Consider the following 16,750-nt stretch of genomic DNA (forward strand, 5'->3'; position numbering starts at 1 on the left):
TTTGGTTTGTTTGTGTGATTATGTGAGTGTTTTATTTGTTTTGGGATTACGTTCAAGTTTAAAAGTGCAAATAATTATCCAGATTTAGAAGCATGGATATGCCAGTTATGTTTCTGTTTTATTGTAGTCTGTATAGCACAGAAAAATACAGTGGCTCAGTCTCAGTGAGGAAACACTGGGATTGGAGTAAGAAGCAGTAGAGATGTCTCGCTTACCACATCATGGATACCAGTGCTACTGGCAGTAGAAGCCACCAGTGATAGTCTCCCTTAGCAGAGAAGACTGCCATGAGCAGTCCCACCAAGACTCCGTTGTAGCCATGCAGACCTGCTGCTATGGCTGCTCTGTGGGAAGAAGACAACTGTCTTGAAATCTTCTCCCCTGCAAGTGCCTTGCGTGCATCATCTCCTCCCTCCCTCCCCATGCAGATGTGACTTTGTGTGATGATGACCTACCAAGTCTTGCACTGACCGACCTCCAGTTTCACACTGGCTAGAGTCCCGTGTCCCCTCAGAACCAACTACTTTTTCTGCAGTTATCACAGAATGGCTTGGGTTGCAAGGGACCTTAAAGGTCACCCATTTCCAACCCCCCGTCATAGGCAGGAATGCCATCCCCTAGTTCATGTTGCCCAGGGCTGCATCCAATCTGACCTTGTTTCCCTCCAGGAACAGGGCATATGTTTAGTGGTGGGGTTATGTTCAGTGTCCCTACGGACCAGATGCAGCTGGTGCTGGTGGGAAGACCTGTCTGGCCCTAACAGCTCTAGCTAGGGCTAAATTCATGCTTTTCATCACTGCTGCTTATTTAACATATGGCAGTTTTATTTTGAAGGGGCAAAGGATGGACTTACCTGTCCTGGCCCAGAATAAGTGCTGTTAATGTTGAGACCACTGTACCTAAACAGCCTGTGAGTGTCCACCAGGGGTTCTGTACCAGGAAGCCAGCTACTACAACAAGCCCACTGAGGGGATTATTGACAAACATCACCTGGGATATCCCACGCAGCACCCAGTCGATAAATTGGATCACAATAGGCTTGTCTGGAAGAGATCAAAGTAAGCAATAAGTATAACTAAAAATGCACAGATGCGACTGATTTGGGATAGTATTTTTTTTTTTTTTTAAACTCAAAAACAATTTTGGCAGTGGAACTTGGCAGCATGACTGAAGCAATGAATCAACAAGACTGTAAAACCCGACTGGGATTTATTATGGCCTATATTGAAGTCTTGCAGCTGGAAAGCTGAGATGAACAGTGTGGTTGCCAGAGTCCCCTGTTGTAAAGTACCCCAGACCAGCTTCATATGAACTGGCTAATTTATGACGTCTGTGCCTCAGATGGCAAATTGTGTGTGTATCCTGTTGTTGATTTATTATGGGGACCAAACACACTTACCTGTGTGTAATTTAGCTTCACAGTGGCATTAGGCTTGACAGAAACTGCTCAGCTGATAGGGGAGGGAACATTACGAGGAATGGCAGAGCACGGAATAACCATCCCAGGCTACGTTCTGTGGGACTAAATTCAGTTTGTACATGGTGTGTTGGGAGGTAAATGTCACCTCAGCCATCCTCAGGATTTAAGCAGTATGTGGCTCTGCAAAAAAGCTGAACTTTACTCACTAAAAAGACATAAATCAAGGCAGATGTTGTTTCTGTTCTACTCCAACTTGAATCCCATTACTGAGAAGTTAGTTATGACTCCTCTGGTATAATTCTTCTTTGGAATCCCCTTATTAATTATGGCGAAGCAGCTTTACCTCTTAGCCAGGCTCCAAATTCCTTCATGTCTCCTGTGATGTACCCAACAGCTCTGCAGATTCTCTTCCCACCTTTGCTCAAGGGACTTTGTTTTCTTGGTTTTCTTTCCCCGTTATTTTCTATCTTGACATCAACACTGTTTTCCATGGTGAGGTTTTGACCCTGTGGTGGAATTCAAGAAAAAACAAACACACTCATTACGATGCCTCTTACTCATCCCTGCTTATTCTCCCTACCACATATTATTGCTCATTGCCTGTTATGCTGGAGCCTGAAAGAGGAAAATCCTTAGTGTTAAAGCCTGATTCTTGTGTCTCCATGAGCACATCCTCTCTTCGTGCTCTCTTGGGGCCCTGTGCTGTCCTTCCAGATGTTCATGCAGCAGTAGATTTGAACACCAGGAGGAACACCCGAGCCTTGTGTCATAGTGGTGGTTCACCTGGTTTTAACACCGTGATCAGCTGTATCACATTTTCCAGAAATCAAGCAGTTCTTGATGTAAGGGCTGAATTCAAGAGCAGGGTGGCATTACCAGACACTGGCTTCACAAAAGTAGAAGCACACCTCAAAATTCAGCTTGGTCAGAGATTTTCCCACACCTGAGAAGCTGCTTCAGTGATTGATTACATTTTCCTTGCTGCTTAACCTGTACTTCCAGTCTGAACTTTTCCATCAGCCATCGACAATGGGTCCCTAACGTTAGGTTTACGGGGTGTAGGTTTATGCCTCTATATGGGCACGATGGTGATCAGTTCAACCTTTCTCATGGGTATGGGCTCAGCTTATGGGTTGTTCACGGAGCCTTACTCTGTTATGCATAGGCTTACATGCATCGTTTTCTGCTCCACTGAATTTTACTTTTAGCTGCTCTGTCTTCAGAAGTACCCAGCATTGATTTAAGAAATTAGAGACCATGCTGAGAGTGCTTGCTCTCTGATCTGCTTTCTCTCTGCCCCATAACGTGCTAGGTAGTCTGCACCAATCTTTCTTCATCAACATAAGACAAGATAGGTGAGCACAGCCTGCAATAAGAAACCCTCAGGGAGTAATGAAAAGACTTATTAAATTTAGTACACATTGTATCAAGCCCTAGATAAGGTAGGAGAGCACTGTATAGAGGTGCTTTGGCCTAGATGAGGAGTTTGGGGCATCCTCATGGAGCTGGCAGATATGGGGTGCCATATGGGAGGTGTCTTTCAGATCAGGAGCTGCTGCAATGCACTGTGGCACATCTTACAGCTCTAGACAGCTTCATTCAGGTACGTGGATCAGAAACTTGCATCTAACTGAAAACATTGTTGTGTTTTGTTTTTTTAAAAAAGACTTGTGGCTGGCTTGTTATTTGTTTAAGTGCCATTTCTCAATATGAAGGCAGCAAATTAAAAACGGTAAAACCTTTCCCTGGAGTGTACTCAGTTTTCTGAAGAGTAGGACTAAATCTGGGTAGTTATCAAGACAAAGAAAACACAAGACGAGGTACTGCTGTTGAATGAATAGAGAACCAGAGCTGTTTTGGTTCTCCCCAGTGAGTAACAGCTTGTGCAAGAAGTAAAGCATTTAGGCTGTGGGTTAGTAGCCTAAATAAGATGATACCAGCACGTAAGTCTTGCAGTTAGTCCTCGACTCGCTTGTGACTTCCTGGCAGCTGGGGAAGAGAATTCACACCTCAGAAATGGAGGTGCTGAGTAGTTAGGCTGAGACAGCCTCTCCCCTGGGCATTACCCTGCAGACCTCGGTGTGTGGTGAAGCAGCTCGGAGTCTGGCTGTGGGAATGGGTGCACCCCGGCCAGTCCCTTGCTGTGTGATGCTAGAGGGCTGATAGCGACATTTCACCAACTAGTAAATATTTGCAGAACTAATACATAAAAATAAGCATTTTATGTCTTCTGGGAAGGCCCAGCTCATGCAAGGATGTGTGAAAGTGGCTGAAGGCAGGACCAGTATGTAGAAGAGTGTGGAATCTGCACTGGGACAGGGCACAAAGGCAAGGAGCTTAGCTAGAGGAGAAAGAGAAGAAAAGGATGAGAGCATTGTTAGGGACAGTGTCTTGGTGCTGGAGGGCTTTTTCCCAGCTCAGTTATAATTCATTACCTTGATTCATTAACCTTCACTTTTCTCATATTTTATTCTGAAATAATGGAATAAGTGAATTGGATGCACTTTCAGTTAAATCAAAATTTCTAGCCAAGATAAATGCTCTTCATTTGGTGAAAGTGCAGTTACATTTTCAATTTAAAGAGTCTTTCTCTTTGTGGAATTTTGGCTTTCTCTGTAGCTAATTCCTAAAAGCAAGGCTGTTACAATTGCATTTGTAGAGAGCTGCTGTGTGTCCAGTGCTAGCATTCCTGAAATGCTTCTCTGCATGCTGAGCAAGGAGGTTTTTTGCACCACAGTAGTCTGGAGATGTTCTGGGACATAATGTGTGTGCACAAGAAGTGTTGGAGCCACTGTCTGCTCTGTTCACACAGTGGAAAAGGGGGTTGTGTTGCAGACCCTAGTTCATCAAAACACATACCCCATAGGAATGCACTTAAATGTCTGTTTAACTTCCCAGAGGAGCTACATGAATTCAATGCTTTACTGTGTCAGGGCCAGAATGAATGGGAATGAAAAGGACTTCTCCTGCAGTGAGTGTCTGAGTAGAGCTTCATTCCTTTCTTATGCAAAGGAATTTTTACCCTTGGATATATAATAATTGCGTGCTTTGAGCCCCTCTGAGAAGCAAAGCCTTCTATCTGTTATCGAGACTATTTGGCATTGACGTGGGCTGAGCAGCTGGTGTGGATACAGTATAAGGCAGCACTGCGTGGTGCAAATCTGAGCCTGGGGACTCCTTCGCTCTGGGTTTTCATGGGCAGAAATGAATTCAGCTCAATGCGCTGAGTGGCAAAAAGGCCAGGTGAGTCACTCCCACCATCCTGGCCTGATCTGTACCCTTGATGAAGGCTGTGTGCAAGCCCTGTGTATTTGTTCTTCCAGAATATTTACAACTGGAATGCTCTGCGGGTGATCACGGGCATCTCTTGGTCAAAATCATATCATTTTGTCCCTGTCTACCAAGTGATGTGTCTCTCAAGAGTGGGCTATTGGAGGAATAACATGAATATTGATTCATCTTCCCTGTCACATAATATATGCTACAGTGGAAGAAAATCACTATGAAACCCCACCATCACCTGCAGAGCAGCTCGATATGTAATCACTAGCACACTGGTTGATGGGTGGGGTCTTTGTGACAGCATAAAGTTCCAGATCCAGGCCCATTGGCCTCACTGCTATCCTGACTCACACCCCAGGCACAGCGTGCTGGCTGCCTCCTGCTGCATCAGCTCGTTTTGCCCACCCCTCCTGGATGATTTGCATTTTCCCTTCACACAATTAATGGCAAGATGGTCACAAATTAGGAAGTGTGCACAGGTATGCCTGTCCTTCCCTGGGAACTCCCTTCTGTCCTGAAACTCAGAGCATGAGGTGCTTACACTACTCCTACTTAGTCATCCAAAGAAAGTACAAATCATCAGTGAAACACGTGGAAACTGGCACCGGCTGAGGTAGAAGAGTATTTCTGGAGCCACTTTAATTACTTGTGTCACTATAAGAAGCACTTGCTGCCCTGTGTGTCTTGACTAAGGGTCTGTTAATGAGTTACCTTTTTTTATAGAGTAGGCAAAAGCAGCTCTTTAAGAAAGGATAAAGGTGTCTCATCCCAGAATCGTGGGGATGTTCAAGGAATTTTAAGACAGTGATGTCCGAATTTTAATTTCAGATTAAAAGTGTGTGTTCTGATGGGGATTGCAAGAAATCCAGTCTGCAGCAGGTCTTTTGAAGACCTGCCATTGGAGTTAACATGTGGTTTCTAGTCAGGGATCTTTTTTTCTTAGTGCACAAAGAAGGAAAATGGAAATAACTGTGAAAGGACTGTTCTGCTGGAACAGTGCTTAACTTCTGCAGGGGGGAGGACTTTTCATTGCTGTTTTTTTCATGCCTTATTTTCATTAGTCTGGGAAAATGGTTTTTGATCCCAGATTCTTAAGACCATAGGTTCTGCTCTCAAATGCACAGCATGAAGTGCACTGTGTGCTCTCACGAGCTCCGGAGGGAGAGATGCTCCAGACATGCATTTGGTAGGAAATTCAGTGTGGGCTCCCGGTGCTGGTGTGTAACAGCAAGTACTGATTTGTGCTCTGTTATAAGTGCAGAGTAACTATCCAAAACTCTTTTCCCGTGGTGTACTGCGCTGGGTGAGAGCTGGATTTGGGGCATTTATGCTTCTCCCCAGTGACTTGAGATGTTTGCTGCCCAACCTTGCCTAGAGGTCTTTGTGCTGCTGGGTAAAGGTCTCACTGCCATTCTCACTGTACAAATTTTGCAGCTGAAAGCATCTAAGTACTTTTGTATTGGCTATGAAGTGAACCCCTGAGATTAGGAAAAAAAAATCTTTTGCATGAAAATGAAGTCATCAGAGGGCCAGGAAACATTTATTTATTTATTTTTTAATAATTTGAGAGTTAATGAATGTCCCGTAGCAAAACACTGATGTTATGCAACTTCATGTCTCCCTAAATCAATTTCTCTCCCCCTTGTGTGTATTCCTTCCATGCCACGCCACACCTGTGGCATCTCAGCAATGCCTCATTAAAACTGCAGCACAGCAGACTCCTTGCTGGTGCTGCCTTCCTGCAACATCTGGCCTGCAAACAGGTTTCTATTCACTTGCTGACACGGTCACTATGTGTTATGCGTGGTAATAGTGGTGCTGTGCATGCAGCTGGGAAAGGGACAGAGGTTTTTATTTGGCTTAATTGTTTTTGGACTCACAGGTAATAGTTATTTCCAAATTGGTGCCTGTGTTGCTAGGCGTTGGGTTTTATCTCGGAAAATGCAGCAAAATTATCTGCTGTTTTCTCCTCTTTCTGTGCTTTTCCTCTCTCCCTGACAAAATTCAAGTTCCTTTGTAAATCAAAGGGATTTAAATTGCTGAGTGGTATTTGTGTGTCTAAGGAGCTGCTACCGCACAATTACAGTCATTGTATCTTGCATTCACCAAATTGGTGCCTTGCAGTGTGCAGGCAGCCAGCTCTGTGTGCAGCATGTTTTTAAAGGGATTCCTGCATCCGAGCACAATAGGAGGAAAGGGCCAGATCCTCAGCAGCCCTGATTCCAGCCTAGCCTGAGTAATGTTACCAGGGGTTTAATAAAGCTGGGTAAAGGGACACATGACTGCACAGGCACACCCCCTGAACCAGAGAGATTATAATGCACTTGACCCTCACTGAAAAAAGTTCAGGTTTTCCCACAGAAGACACATTTCAAAGCAATAGTTCAAAAGGAAACTCATCCCTCAGATTCAAATATTCATTAAGCGCATTCCCAATTCAATTTTCAGAGATCTGTCTCTCTGGCACAGAGAGATCCAGAGATACTATCACATTAACTACATATTATTGCTATCTGGGCATTTTTCATTTTGTGGAAGGGAAAGGCAGGAAAAGGAGATGCTAAAGAGTTACTTTTTTTTTTTTTTTTTTACCCCCTCAAAGTTTTCAGCCAAACGTGCTAGGAAGTACTAATAAATCCTCAGCCTGCTAGAAAGCTGTCAATAATTGAAATTCCTGTGACATTCCCTAGCCTCTGCTTTCTTCTTGAGACTTAGCTGCTCTGATTCAGGAGGACTTCTTAAAAGCTCTTTGTTCAGGGGTTTGGGGAGAAAGATCTAGGTAAGCTGGTCAGTAAGGCACTTTTTTTTTTTTTTTTTTTCTTTTTCTATGCGATAAAAGGAAGGAGCAATACAGTCTTACCTTTTGGCTGAGCTCGGGGTAGCTGTTGCTTTGCTGGCTGGTACAGAGGGAAAGCAGGGCTAAGAGAGTGGGGAAAAGAAAATGCCCCACCAGCTTATATAGGCTAGCATGGCTCCTGTCCTGATATTACTAATTAGTTTGTTTCTCCTCCCACTTTGTGAGCTTCAAACAAACGTCAAGAAGGTTCCCTCTTGAATTCTCCACCTTTCCTCTTGTTCTGTCCTTGGTCTCCTGCCAGTAGCCTCTCCAAATGTCCTCTTCCCTGCTGCTTTTGTTGTTGTTGTTGTTTTGATTTGGCTTTCGTTGATGTTTTCTTTTAACTAAATCTCCCTTAACTCTGTCCTTTCCCCTCCTTCATCACTTAGAAGGACTCCAGGCTTCAAATTGGACTCTCAGCCTACCTGATCCAGTCCTCTCTGCTGTTAATCTCCTCATTCAGGACCACTCAGCATCTCTCCCTCCCTCCCTCCCTCCCAAAACGTTGTTGGCTCTACAGCGGAGAAGGAACCCAACAGCAGAAGCATTGCTTGAGATGTCCCCTCTGTGGAGGCTTCAGACACCACAACAATTTGCAGCCTGTTGAGTTCAGCTGTTTCTGGGTGGGTTTTGGAGCCACTATTCTGCTAATGCACTGGAGCAAAGGACCCGGCTCCATTGTTTAATATATGATTCTTTTTACCTTTTTTTTTTTTTTTTTTTTTTTTTTTTTTTTTTTGAGAAATTCATGTTTTTGTTATTTTCCAATCTTTCTTTTTTAACCTGGCCTCCCTGGCTCTCTGGAGGAATCTGGACTATCAGAAGTGGCATATTTGAGAGGTTTATAAGGCTGTGAAATAGCCATGAAAGGCAGAGAGGAGGCTGGAGAGGGAAGTCTTGGGAGGATGAGTTATAGGAGAAAGGGCAGAGAAAAAGCTTGTGAACTTAAGGAACCTGCTAGGCTAATTTCAACCACAGCTCAGTTCACTTTAAGACCCTAGAAGAGTGACAGCTTAGAGAAGTGCCCTTGCAACTTCCCCTGAGTGCAGGGGCCAGTGGTTTGCTATTGAACCAAAAAAGCCCTCCAGCCTTACGGCTTTGCTTCCAGCTCAGTGGAAATACAGCATCTGCTGCGAGAGCTGAAGTGATGTTATTCTCATTGCATTCATTCCCAGGGTGTCTCTCTTTTGATGGAGATGTTTTTAACAGGAGACTGGATGCCTTTTTATGCCTTTTCCCTCCCTAAGAGCAGGCTGTCAGTTTAGCACTGCTGCATGAAAAAGTGTGTCTGATCTCCCAGGCACCGGTGGATGTGAGAGCCAGATGCTGCCATCCACCGACTTTGTACCCAGCAGAACATTTTACATGAGGCAAGAAAACATTTCCTTGCAGGGGAAGATGCTTCTCTCCACTTCAGTAAAGTTTTTTCCCTTTACTGTTCATTACTCCCTGGGCTGCCTCAGCTTTCTCTCTAGTAGAATGAATCCATGCATCTCGAAAGGAGGGAGATTCAGGGGGTAATTCAGCTGGGAGAGCCTTATGGACAGGCTGGTAGGATTGAGCTTTAGATTTCACATTTCTCTTGTTTCAGGCCTGGCCTCAGTGTCATTAAACACAGCATTTTGTCTGCTCTTGGTGAAAGGGCTGCAGCTCAGGGGGCAGGCAGGGATGGCTGTCGGGCTGTGTTACCTCCACCTGCAGAGCAGTGAGGTGGATCTGCAGGCTTGGCAGCCACTTTTGTCCTCCAGAAGACCAGGTTCAAGGCCACCATGTCCAATTCTGGCACTTTAAAGAGGTCAACACACTGGAGGAGATTCACAAAGAAGCCAAAGTATTGCAGGTGTGGGGTGGTTGTCTTGGGCTGAGGCTTTGTTCGGCTTATCAAACAGCTGGTTAATAGCTGACAGGATCAGTCTGCTGATACCTACATGGGAATGAGGTCTCTGGCACAGCCTGCACCGAGAATTGGGGGCAGAGCAGTGATGAGCTCCACGTGTTGGGATTACTGGATTGTAGAGGGCCAGCTATGGGGAGGGACTGTCCCAGGTGCCAAATGCCCCAGGTGGAGTTCAGTCCCTGCCAAGTTGGGTGCCCACCACCACCCCAGGCTGAGCTGCCCCTGTCTTTTGGCCTTTGGCTTTTCTGACCTCTTCCTGAGGTCTGCTCCTGTCTTTCGGGGTTTGAGATGCAAGGTGGGGAGACTAAAACGGCAGAGTCCAAAAGGACCAGGACATGCCATGTGCCTGCTATGGAGCCATCCACCTACCTGGGAGAGAGACACCAGCTCTGGGTGAGGTGATCAGGTAATGCTGTACAAGCTGAGCATGCAGGTGACACTTCCAGGTGACTACTGAGTTGCCTGTTGGTTTTAGGTAGCCATGAAGACCACTTGGTGGACAAGGAGGACATGGCAGCTGGGGTTTGTGTCTCACACCTAAATCCTGTGTGATTTAGGAACGCTGAATCCATGATGTAACTCATCTCATGCCAGTGAGGCAGGTTGATGTTGGACTTTTTTTGTTTTATTTTTTGTTTTTGCCTGCTGTGCTCTGCAGGAGGGTAGCTCTGAAAATACCTCTTGGCGTGAGCTCAGCTGACATTGTCAGAAGAAGGTTTGGTGGTTGGATCCCAACCAGATGCGGTACCTGAGCTGTTTGGAGGGATGCCTGAACGATCCCCGACTGTGCCACCCCACTGGGCAGGAGCTGAGTTGGCCGTGTTAGCTGGGTGCAGTGCTGGAGCTCGTCAGCTCTGCCAGGAGACACCCTTGTGGCCCTCATCCAGCTTCACACGCTCTGTCTCCACACCCCTCCCCAGGTTCAGTTGCCTCCAAGAGGTGTTCTGAAAACCGCTCATTAGCAGGTTGCCATTATACTGCTGCTTTTGGCTGTGTTCTTTGGCTCTGGTTGCACGGTGTGGATTAGGTGTGCACAGGGAGCTGCGCTGGCTCTTGCAGTCCAATGGGTGCTTTAAAGTGACGCAAATCCACGTATGCATGTTGCTAAAAGTCCTGCTAGGCTGGGCTGTGGCCGTGTGAAATGTAGGTGGTATTTGTTAGCTCCTCATCATCCCTCACTGGGGTGCGGGGCAGTCCCAGGAGCCGCCCTTCTGTTGTAGGGCACCACCAAGAAGGGCTTGGCTCTGCCTTCATTAGAGACATCTCTACACACTGATAAGATGTGAACCCCAAGCCTTCTCTTCCCAGGCAAACCAGTCCCAGCTCTCTCAGCCTTCCCTTCTAGAACAGGTGCTCTGATCCCTTAATCATCTTCATGGCCCTTTGCTGGATTTGCTTGTCCCCATCTCTCCTGTGGCAGGGAGCCATCTTTGTGGCAAGGATACGCTGCTGGCTCCTGCTCAATTTGCTGCCCACCAGGATCCCCAGGTTTTTCCTGCCAAGCTGTTTTCCAGCAGCATGTCCTGGTGTCTGGGGTTGTTCCTCCCCAGATGAAGGCCTTTGCACTTCTCCTTGATGAACTCAATAGGTTCCTGAGTGTCCCTTTCTCCAGCCTGCTGAGGTCCTTCTGGGCGGCACCCCCTGATGCACCCACCACTCCCTCCAGTTCGGTGTCTTCTCCAGATTTGCTGAGGGTGCACTACCCCATCACCCAGGTCATCACCAGGAGGTGATGCTCATCCTGCTTGCTGATTTGGGAGGCAGCTCCTCCAGCCAGGAAGGGCTGAGATGTCCTGGAGGCAGGGTGCCTGGACAAGCAATATCAGCAGGTCTGTTTCCATCAGCATCTGTGGCCACGTTGCTTTTCATCATCTCATTTTTATGAGCAAAAGCAGAGTGGAAAAATCTGTTTCACCACAGAGCATGCAAGGGATCTGTCACAATCTCGCACTTGTTTGCTGAGGGAAATAGTTCAGGGTTTATATAGAGCAGACCAAAAGCCAAGCTGGTGCAGGCTGCTTCTGCCCCTTCATTTTGGCCTGTAAAAATTCTCTAGAGAAAGCTGTTATTTGACATTCCTCTGCGCAACAACTGGCAGTGTTTTCTCTAGCTAATGGCTATCAGGAATGCTGAAGGGCCCAGCTCTGCTGTCCGTCTCCCTCTCGTGGTATGTTTCTGGCACAGTCTCATGTGCATTACAAAAATCAGAGCAAATACTTAGATGACAAGTTTTAGATGCCTCAGAAACACCAGTTCCCTGGTGCTGTCTTGTCCGAATCTCCCCATGCTTTGGGCTTGTGTAAGCCTCTGGAAACTGAAATATGCCCTCCAAATTAATTACATCTCATAGTGCATGCACACTACTTCCCTCCCTGTCCACCTGCTCTGGAGCCCCACTGTCCTCTCTGTCCAGCCTGACCTCCTCCCAGGGCTCAGCTTCTCTGTCCGCACGGCTAGAAGTGTGCATAACTGGTGTGTGGAAACCTAGTTATTGATCCAGAGCCATCGTCTCAATATACTGGGATAGGAGTGGGGCAGGCATGTGTAAAGAGGAGGTCAGAAATGGTTTATGGTTAGAGTAGGGTGTAGGAAAGCTCTATTCTGTGTTATCATGGAAATTAGGCACCAACAGTAGGCAGAGGTTCAGACTCTTCCTGCAGGCTGGAACAGTGGAGTGCTGGGTTAGCAAGCAAATTGTTTCTTACTTGCAGATTTTTCAAGAAATTTATTTAAAATGTTGCTGCTGAAATGAAGAATGGCTTGGGAGTGTGCTAGCTGGCCAAAGCCAACACCTTCCACAGATGCTGCTGTGTGGTGGCTTTACTGTGCTAGGCAGCTAGATACAACAACCGCCCTCTCACTTCCCCTCCTTAGATGAGGAGGGGAAGAAGTAAAGGAAAGAACAACTCATGGGTTGAGATAATTTAATTAAAGGGAAAAGAAATAATAATTATTAAGGAAAGGTTATTATTAACTAAACAATTTAACTAAAGGAAAAAAAAAAGGGAAAGGGGAAAATGGAGGGGAAAAGGGAAAAAGCAACTAAAGGCTATGTAGAAGTGTGGAGGAAAGAAATTACTCTCTACTTCCCACAAATGAGCGAAGCTTGAGCACGTCCTTGAAGCAGGGCCTCAACGCATGTAGTCGGTGTTCAGGAGGAGAACCGACTTTTTCACAGCGAGAGCCCAGCCTCCCTTCTTCTTTCTTTTTCCACCTTTTATTGCTGAATGTGACATCATATGGTATGGAATATCCCTTTGGTTGGTTTAGGTCAGCTGCCCTGGTGATGTTTCACTTCGCACTCTTTGCCCACCCCCTAGGAGGGTTAGAGAGAGTCCTGATGCTGTGCCAGCACTGCTCAGCGGCAGACACAATCCTGGTGTGATAACACTGCTGTTCTAGCTACAAGTGCAGAGCACGGCACTGTGTGGGCTGCTGCAGGGAAAGTTAACATCCCAGCCAGACCCAGTACAACCTCCAACCTTATTCCATAACATTTGTGTCACTCTCAGATCCCCCATACTTTAGCATATAAGTATGCTCATCACCATTATTCCTTGTCCTTTAACAGATTAATAGGCAGGTGTATCTTTTCATTCCATAGGTCTTTCTTGGAAAATGTTCATAAGAACTGTTGATGATTTGGTCTTCATCTGCTAAACTGGTTGCTAAGGGCAGGCAGAGTTGGATGTCTGGACGCCAGCACCAGCTTAGCTCAAGTCCTTGTTGCACTTTCCCGGTTCCTTGCAAAGTTGACCTGTCATTCTCCCAGCATTATCAGGGTCAGGCCATACGACTCTCAAGCATTCTATCAGGTTTTTAGGATTTTGCACTTGTTCAGGGGTGAAGTTCAAAACTATTGGAGGAAACACCTGTGACAGGTACCCTACATCCTCCCACACACCTTGCCACCTGCCACAAGACTGTCTCGAGACAGATTCCCGGGTAAGCTTTCTAAACTATTGACTAATCTTAGAGAGAAGAGGAAACCTGTTATTCAGGATTAGAAACAGCAATATTGGTTACACATGGATATTCAAAATACTCAAAAGCTGTTGCAATTAGCCCACTGTGAAAGAAGGAGGAGGTACCATTCCTGATATTATTCATAAACTGACATCCAGATGAGGAAAGGAAGGCAGTGTAGTTCTGAATATTCTCTAAAAGATAGTTTCCATGAGACCCAAATGATAACAGTGCAGAGCCTGAATGCCAGATTAAACTCAAGGTCAGTGCTTGGCAGCACAGCGAATTCAAAACAATGAACACAGATTGTAGCACATTCTCGGATCAGATATAGAGGAGAAAGGAGAACATGACATGGGTTGCATGACATACGATCATACAAGCCAATATTAACAGGACACTGAACATGGTGACTAGTGAGTAAGTGTGTTAGTTGTATGAGTTTTAATCAATTCTATTGTTATCTCAACCCTTCGAGCCCCACGTTGGGTGCCATCTCGGTGGTGATGTGCACCACCTGGCACCACTCTGTACTCTAGTGTAGACATAGCCGTGGTGTCCAGCATGGAAGATATCTCCAAAGCCCAAATTAAAACCAGGGAGTCATCTGTCTCAGGAAGCCTTGTGAAATGCAAGTCAAGGAAAATCAAGTGCATTTATCTGGCTGGGTCCCCTTGTTTGGATTTTTTTTCCTTGCCCTTTTTCCAGGCAGCACTGTCCCTTTTATTATCAGCAATGGGCATTACGTGGCTGGTCTGGAAGCCTGTGGAAATGAGATGGAGTCACACGCACCTGTGGGACCACTGGAAATCATTCTTTTCAGCATTGTGGTCCCAGCTCTGATGACCCACTATGTCCAGCTGGGTCCCAGGACAACATACACCTGTCTGGAGGTCACTGGCCTCTGGTACAGTTGTCTTCAGCTTCAGACACCTTCAGATCCTCTCCTCTTTCCCTGTTGTGTACTTCTGACCTGGAGGAGGGCGTATCAGTTCTACTGACACTTGGCACTATCCTGTTTGTGTCTTTGCTCCAGGACCTACTCTGGTGGGGAGCAAAGCTCTCAGCTTCACGCTATGAGTCTGAACCTTGAGGCTGTTTGTTTTTGTGGTCGCTTAAAGCTTTGCAAACAGCATCAGCCAGATTGAAATGTCCTAAAACAGTAGAGGGTTTTGGAAGCCCAAAGTTAACTGTATCAGAAAGTTAACTGGGTTTCAGAACTGGAGAGGAAATTGCAACTCAAACAGTTCTGAATTCCAGCCTCATACCCCTGTTGTGTGCTTCTGGCACCAGGGGTGATCCCGGATCCAAAGGGATTCATTTTCCAGACCTACCTCAAGAGAGCACTAGCCCCACAAGAATGACAAAGCTTGCCTCATTTTTTATGATACAAGGGAATGCATTTTTCTGCTGCTTCATCCCCTTTTGCTATTTCAGAGCCAGTTCCCTCAACATCCCTGCATCTGATCTCAGCTTAGTAGAGTTTCACTCCCTCTCTGCTTCTTTGGCCCTTATGGTGGGTATGTAAGTCCGTGCCTACTTTCAAGGAAATAATCCATTCTCACAAGCCGAAATGTTGTAGGATATGAAGGTGTTAGGCCTTAGGAAAGAGCAGAACACTGCCCTGGTTCCAGAAAGAAACTAGACATATAAATCCCTGTGGTTACCATGTTCTTAGCAAGTAGGTCTTAACAGAAGTGGAAGATGCTATACTGTACATTGTATGGGTTGCAGCTCTGATCAGCAAGACGAAGAGGGCTGGTAGCTTCTGGAAATGGACCAGCAGACTATAGGAAGAGCTAAAAGCTAATAATCGGTGTGATGTTTAATGGTGTAGTTGCACTGGCTGTAGATGCTTATGGGATTTTGTAAGCAGTACTGCAGAGCAGCATTTTTATGCACATACACAAACACATAAATCTATTTGCTGCAAAGATTCACATTTTGTAGTAGGTAAAAGAAAAAAAAAGTCACGTGTGCTGGACAACTCAATTTCTGGGAATGGAAAATGCCCTGAGTGGGATTTAATTTACACAAATGAAATAAACTCCTTCAGCTCCAGTAAGAAACCGTAGCTGGTTGATAGTTCATCATCATCTTCGCCTTCCTGATTCTCTCTGCAGCCAGGAAGAAGCTGCCTGGCTTCTGGCTGCGTGGTTTAGCATAGCAGAGGTTTGTGGATGAGAGGGAGGAGCTGTCAGCGCTCAGCTGAAATGAAGGAAAAGGAGAAAAGCAAGGTCAGGTGCAGGCTGGAGTGCCCTGAAATGAGGGAAAAACAGGCTCTGGATCATGCTAGTTGAGCAGTTTAAGGGTGTCTCTTTATGTCTGCCTTGGCCTTTTGCACAATTTGCTGTGTGGCTGTTGAGATGTGCGAAGCAGTCCATACACCTGCACCTCTGCATTTTGGGTGGGTAAGGTGGCTAGGTGTCTTTGGAAAAGCTCCTATCTGTCTTTGAACCTTGCCCATTCTGTGTTGGGTGAAGCTGCGTGCTTTTGGAGCATGGATTTGTGTCTGTCTCAATTCTTTGTGCAAAGGGTAGTCCCTGGAGGGGAATGTGAGGATGCAGCTCCATGGCAGCTTAAACTGCTAAATGCTCTGAGGCAACCGGTAATGCTCAGGAGGTGCTGAGCTGCAGCTGGAGGTGCCCAAATGCAAACTGTTTGCTTGTTCTCAGGAAAAGTGTGGTGGAAGAAACCTTTGCTTCCCACAGAGCTTTCCCCGGTCTTCTCATCTTGCCATGGGGATGTGTGAATTCTAGCTGTTGCAGCAGCTGCAAGAGTTTGCAAAGGACCCCATGAGAACTGCAAAACCAGCTGCAACCAGGGTTTGTTCCCTGTTTGAACTCTCTTTCCATCTTCAAAATTAAAACACACCTGTCTGTGTAAAGGGAAGCAGGGGGACAGGGTTTGGTAAAGGAATCTCACCCTTAGAGTGCTGGCATTTCTGCTACCCTGGCAAACCTGATCGACAAAAACAAAACAAAACAAAACAACAACAACAAAACAGTTGGGGAATATATACATCCCTGCAGACCAGGGCTATCTGGCACTGACAAAGCACAGAGCAACTTCCTAGCAGCTGGAGAGTTTAGGGCCTTGTAATATTTGAACATGCTGTAAAGTTTTGTTTTTGTCAGCTCATGCTGAGAGCCTGTATTACTGGAGTACCCCTCTGGAGCATAAAGCCCTTCCAGATACTTGCTGGATGCTGCCAGGATGCCAGCTGGGAGCTACACCTGCCCTTCCTCTCTGATGATTTGGCTCTCCTGCTTGCACAGACACCGGTCTGTAGTGGTGGCTGTGGGAAGAAGTGAGGTCAGCATTGCACAGGGGCTTTGAAAAGAAAATA

The 16,750-nt window shown here is 46.1% G+C and overlaps 1 protein-coding gene across 1 annotated transcript in view; it reads right to left on the reverse strand.

Moving 5' to 3' along the window:
- Positions 1 to 16,750, reverse strand: part of LOC309889776 (urea transporter 2-like) — a 323,422-nt gene that overhangs the window by 5,741 nt on the left and 300,931 nt on the right. Inside the window, exons 13-17 of the mRNA XM_082782805.1 lie at positions 13,340 to 13,425; positions 7,563 to 7,682; positions 1,764 to 1,926; positions 854 to 1,043; positions 216 to 344 (exon numbers count right to left, since the gene is read on the reverse strand). Coding sequence (XP_082638931.1) covers positions 216 to 344; positions 854 to 1,043; positions 1,764 to 1,926; positions 7,563 to 7,682; positions 13,340 to 13,425 — 688 coding nt within the window. The remainder of the gene's footprint in view (positions 1 to 215; positions 345 to 853; positions 1,044 to 1,763; positions 1,927 to 7,562; positions 7,683 to 13,339; positions 13,426 to 16,750) is intronic.

The sequence above is a fragment of the Aythya marila genome (genome assembly GCF_965140915.1).
Source record: "Aythya marila genome assembly, chromosome: Z".
Classification (NCBI taxonomy): Eukaryota; Metazoa; Chordata; class Aves; order Anseriformes; family Anatidae; genus Aythya; species Aythya marila.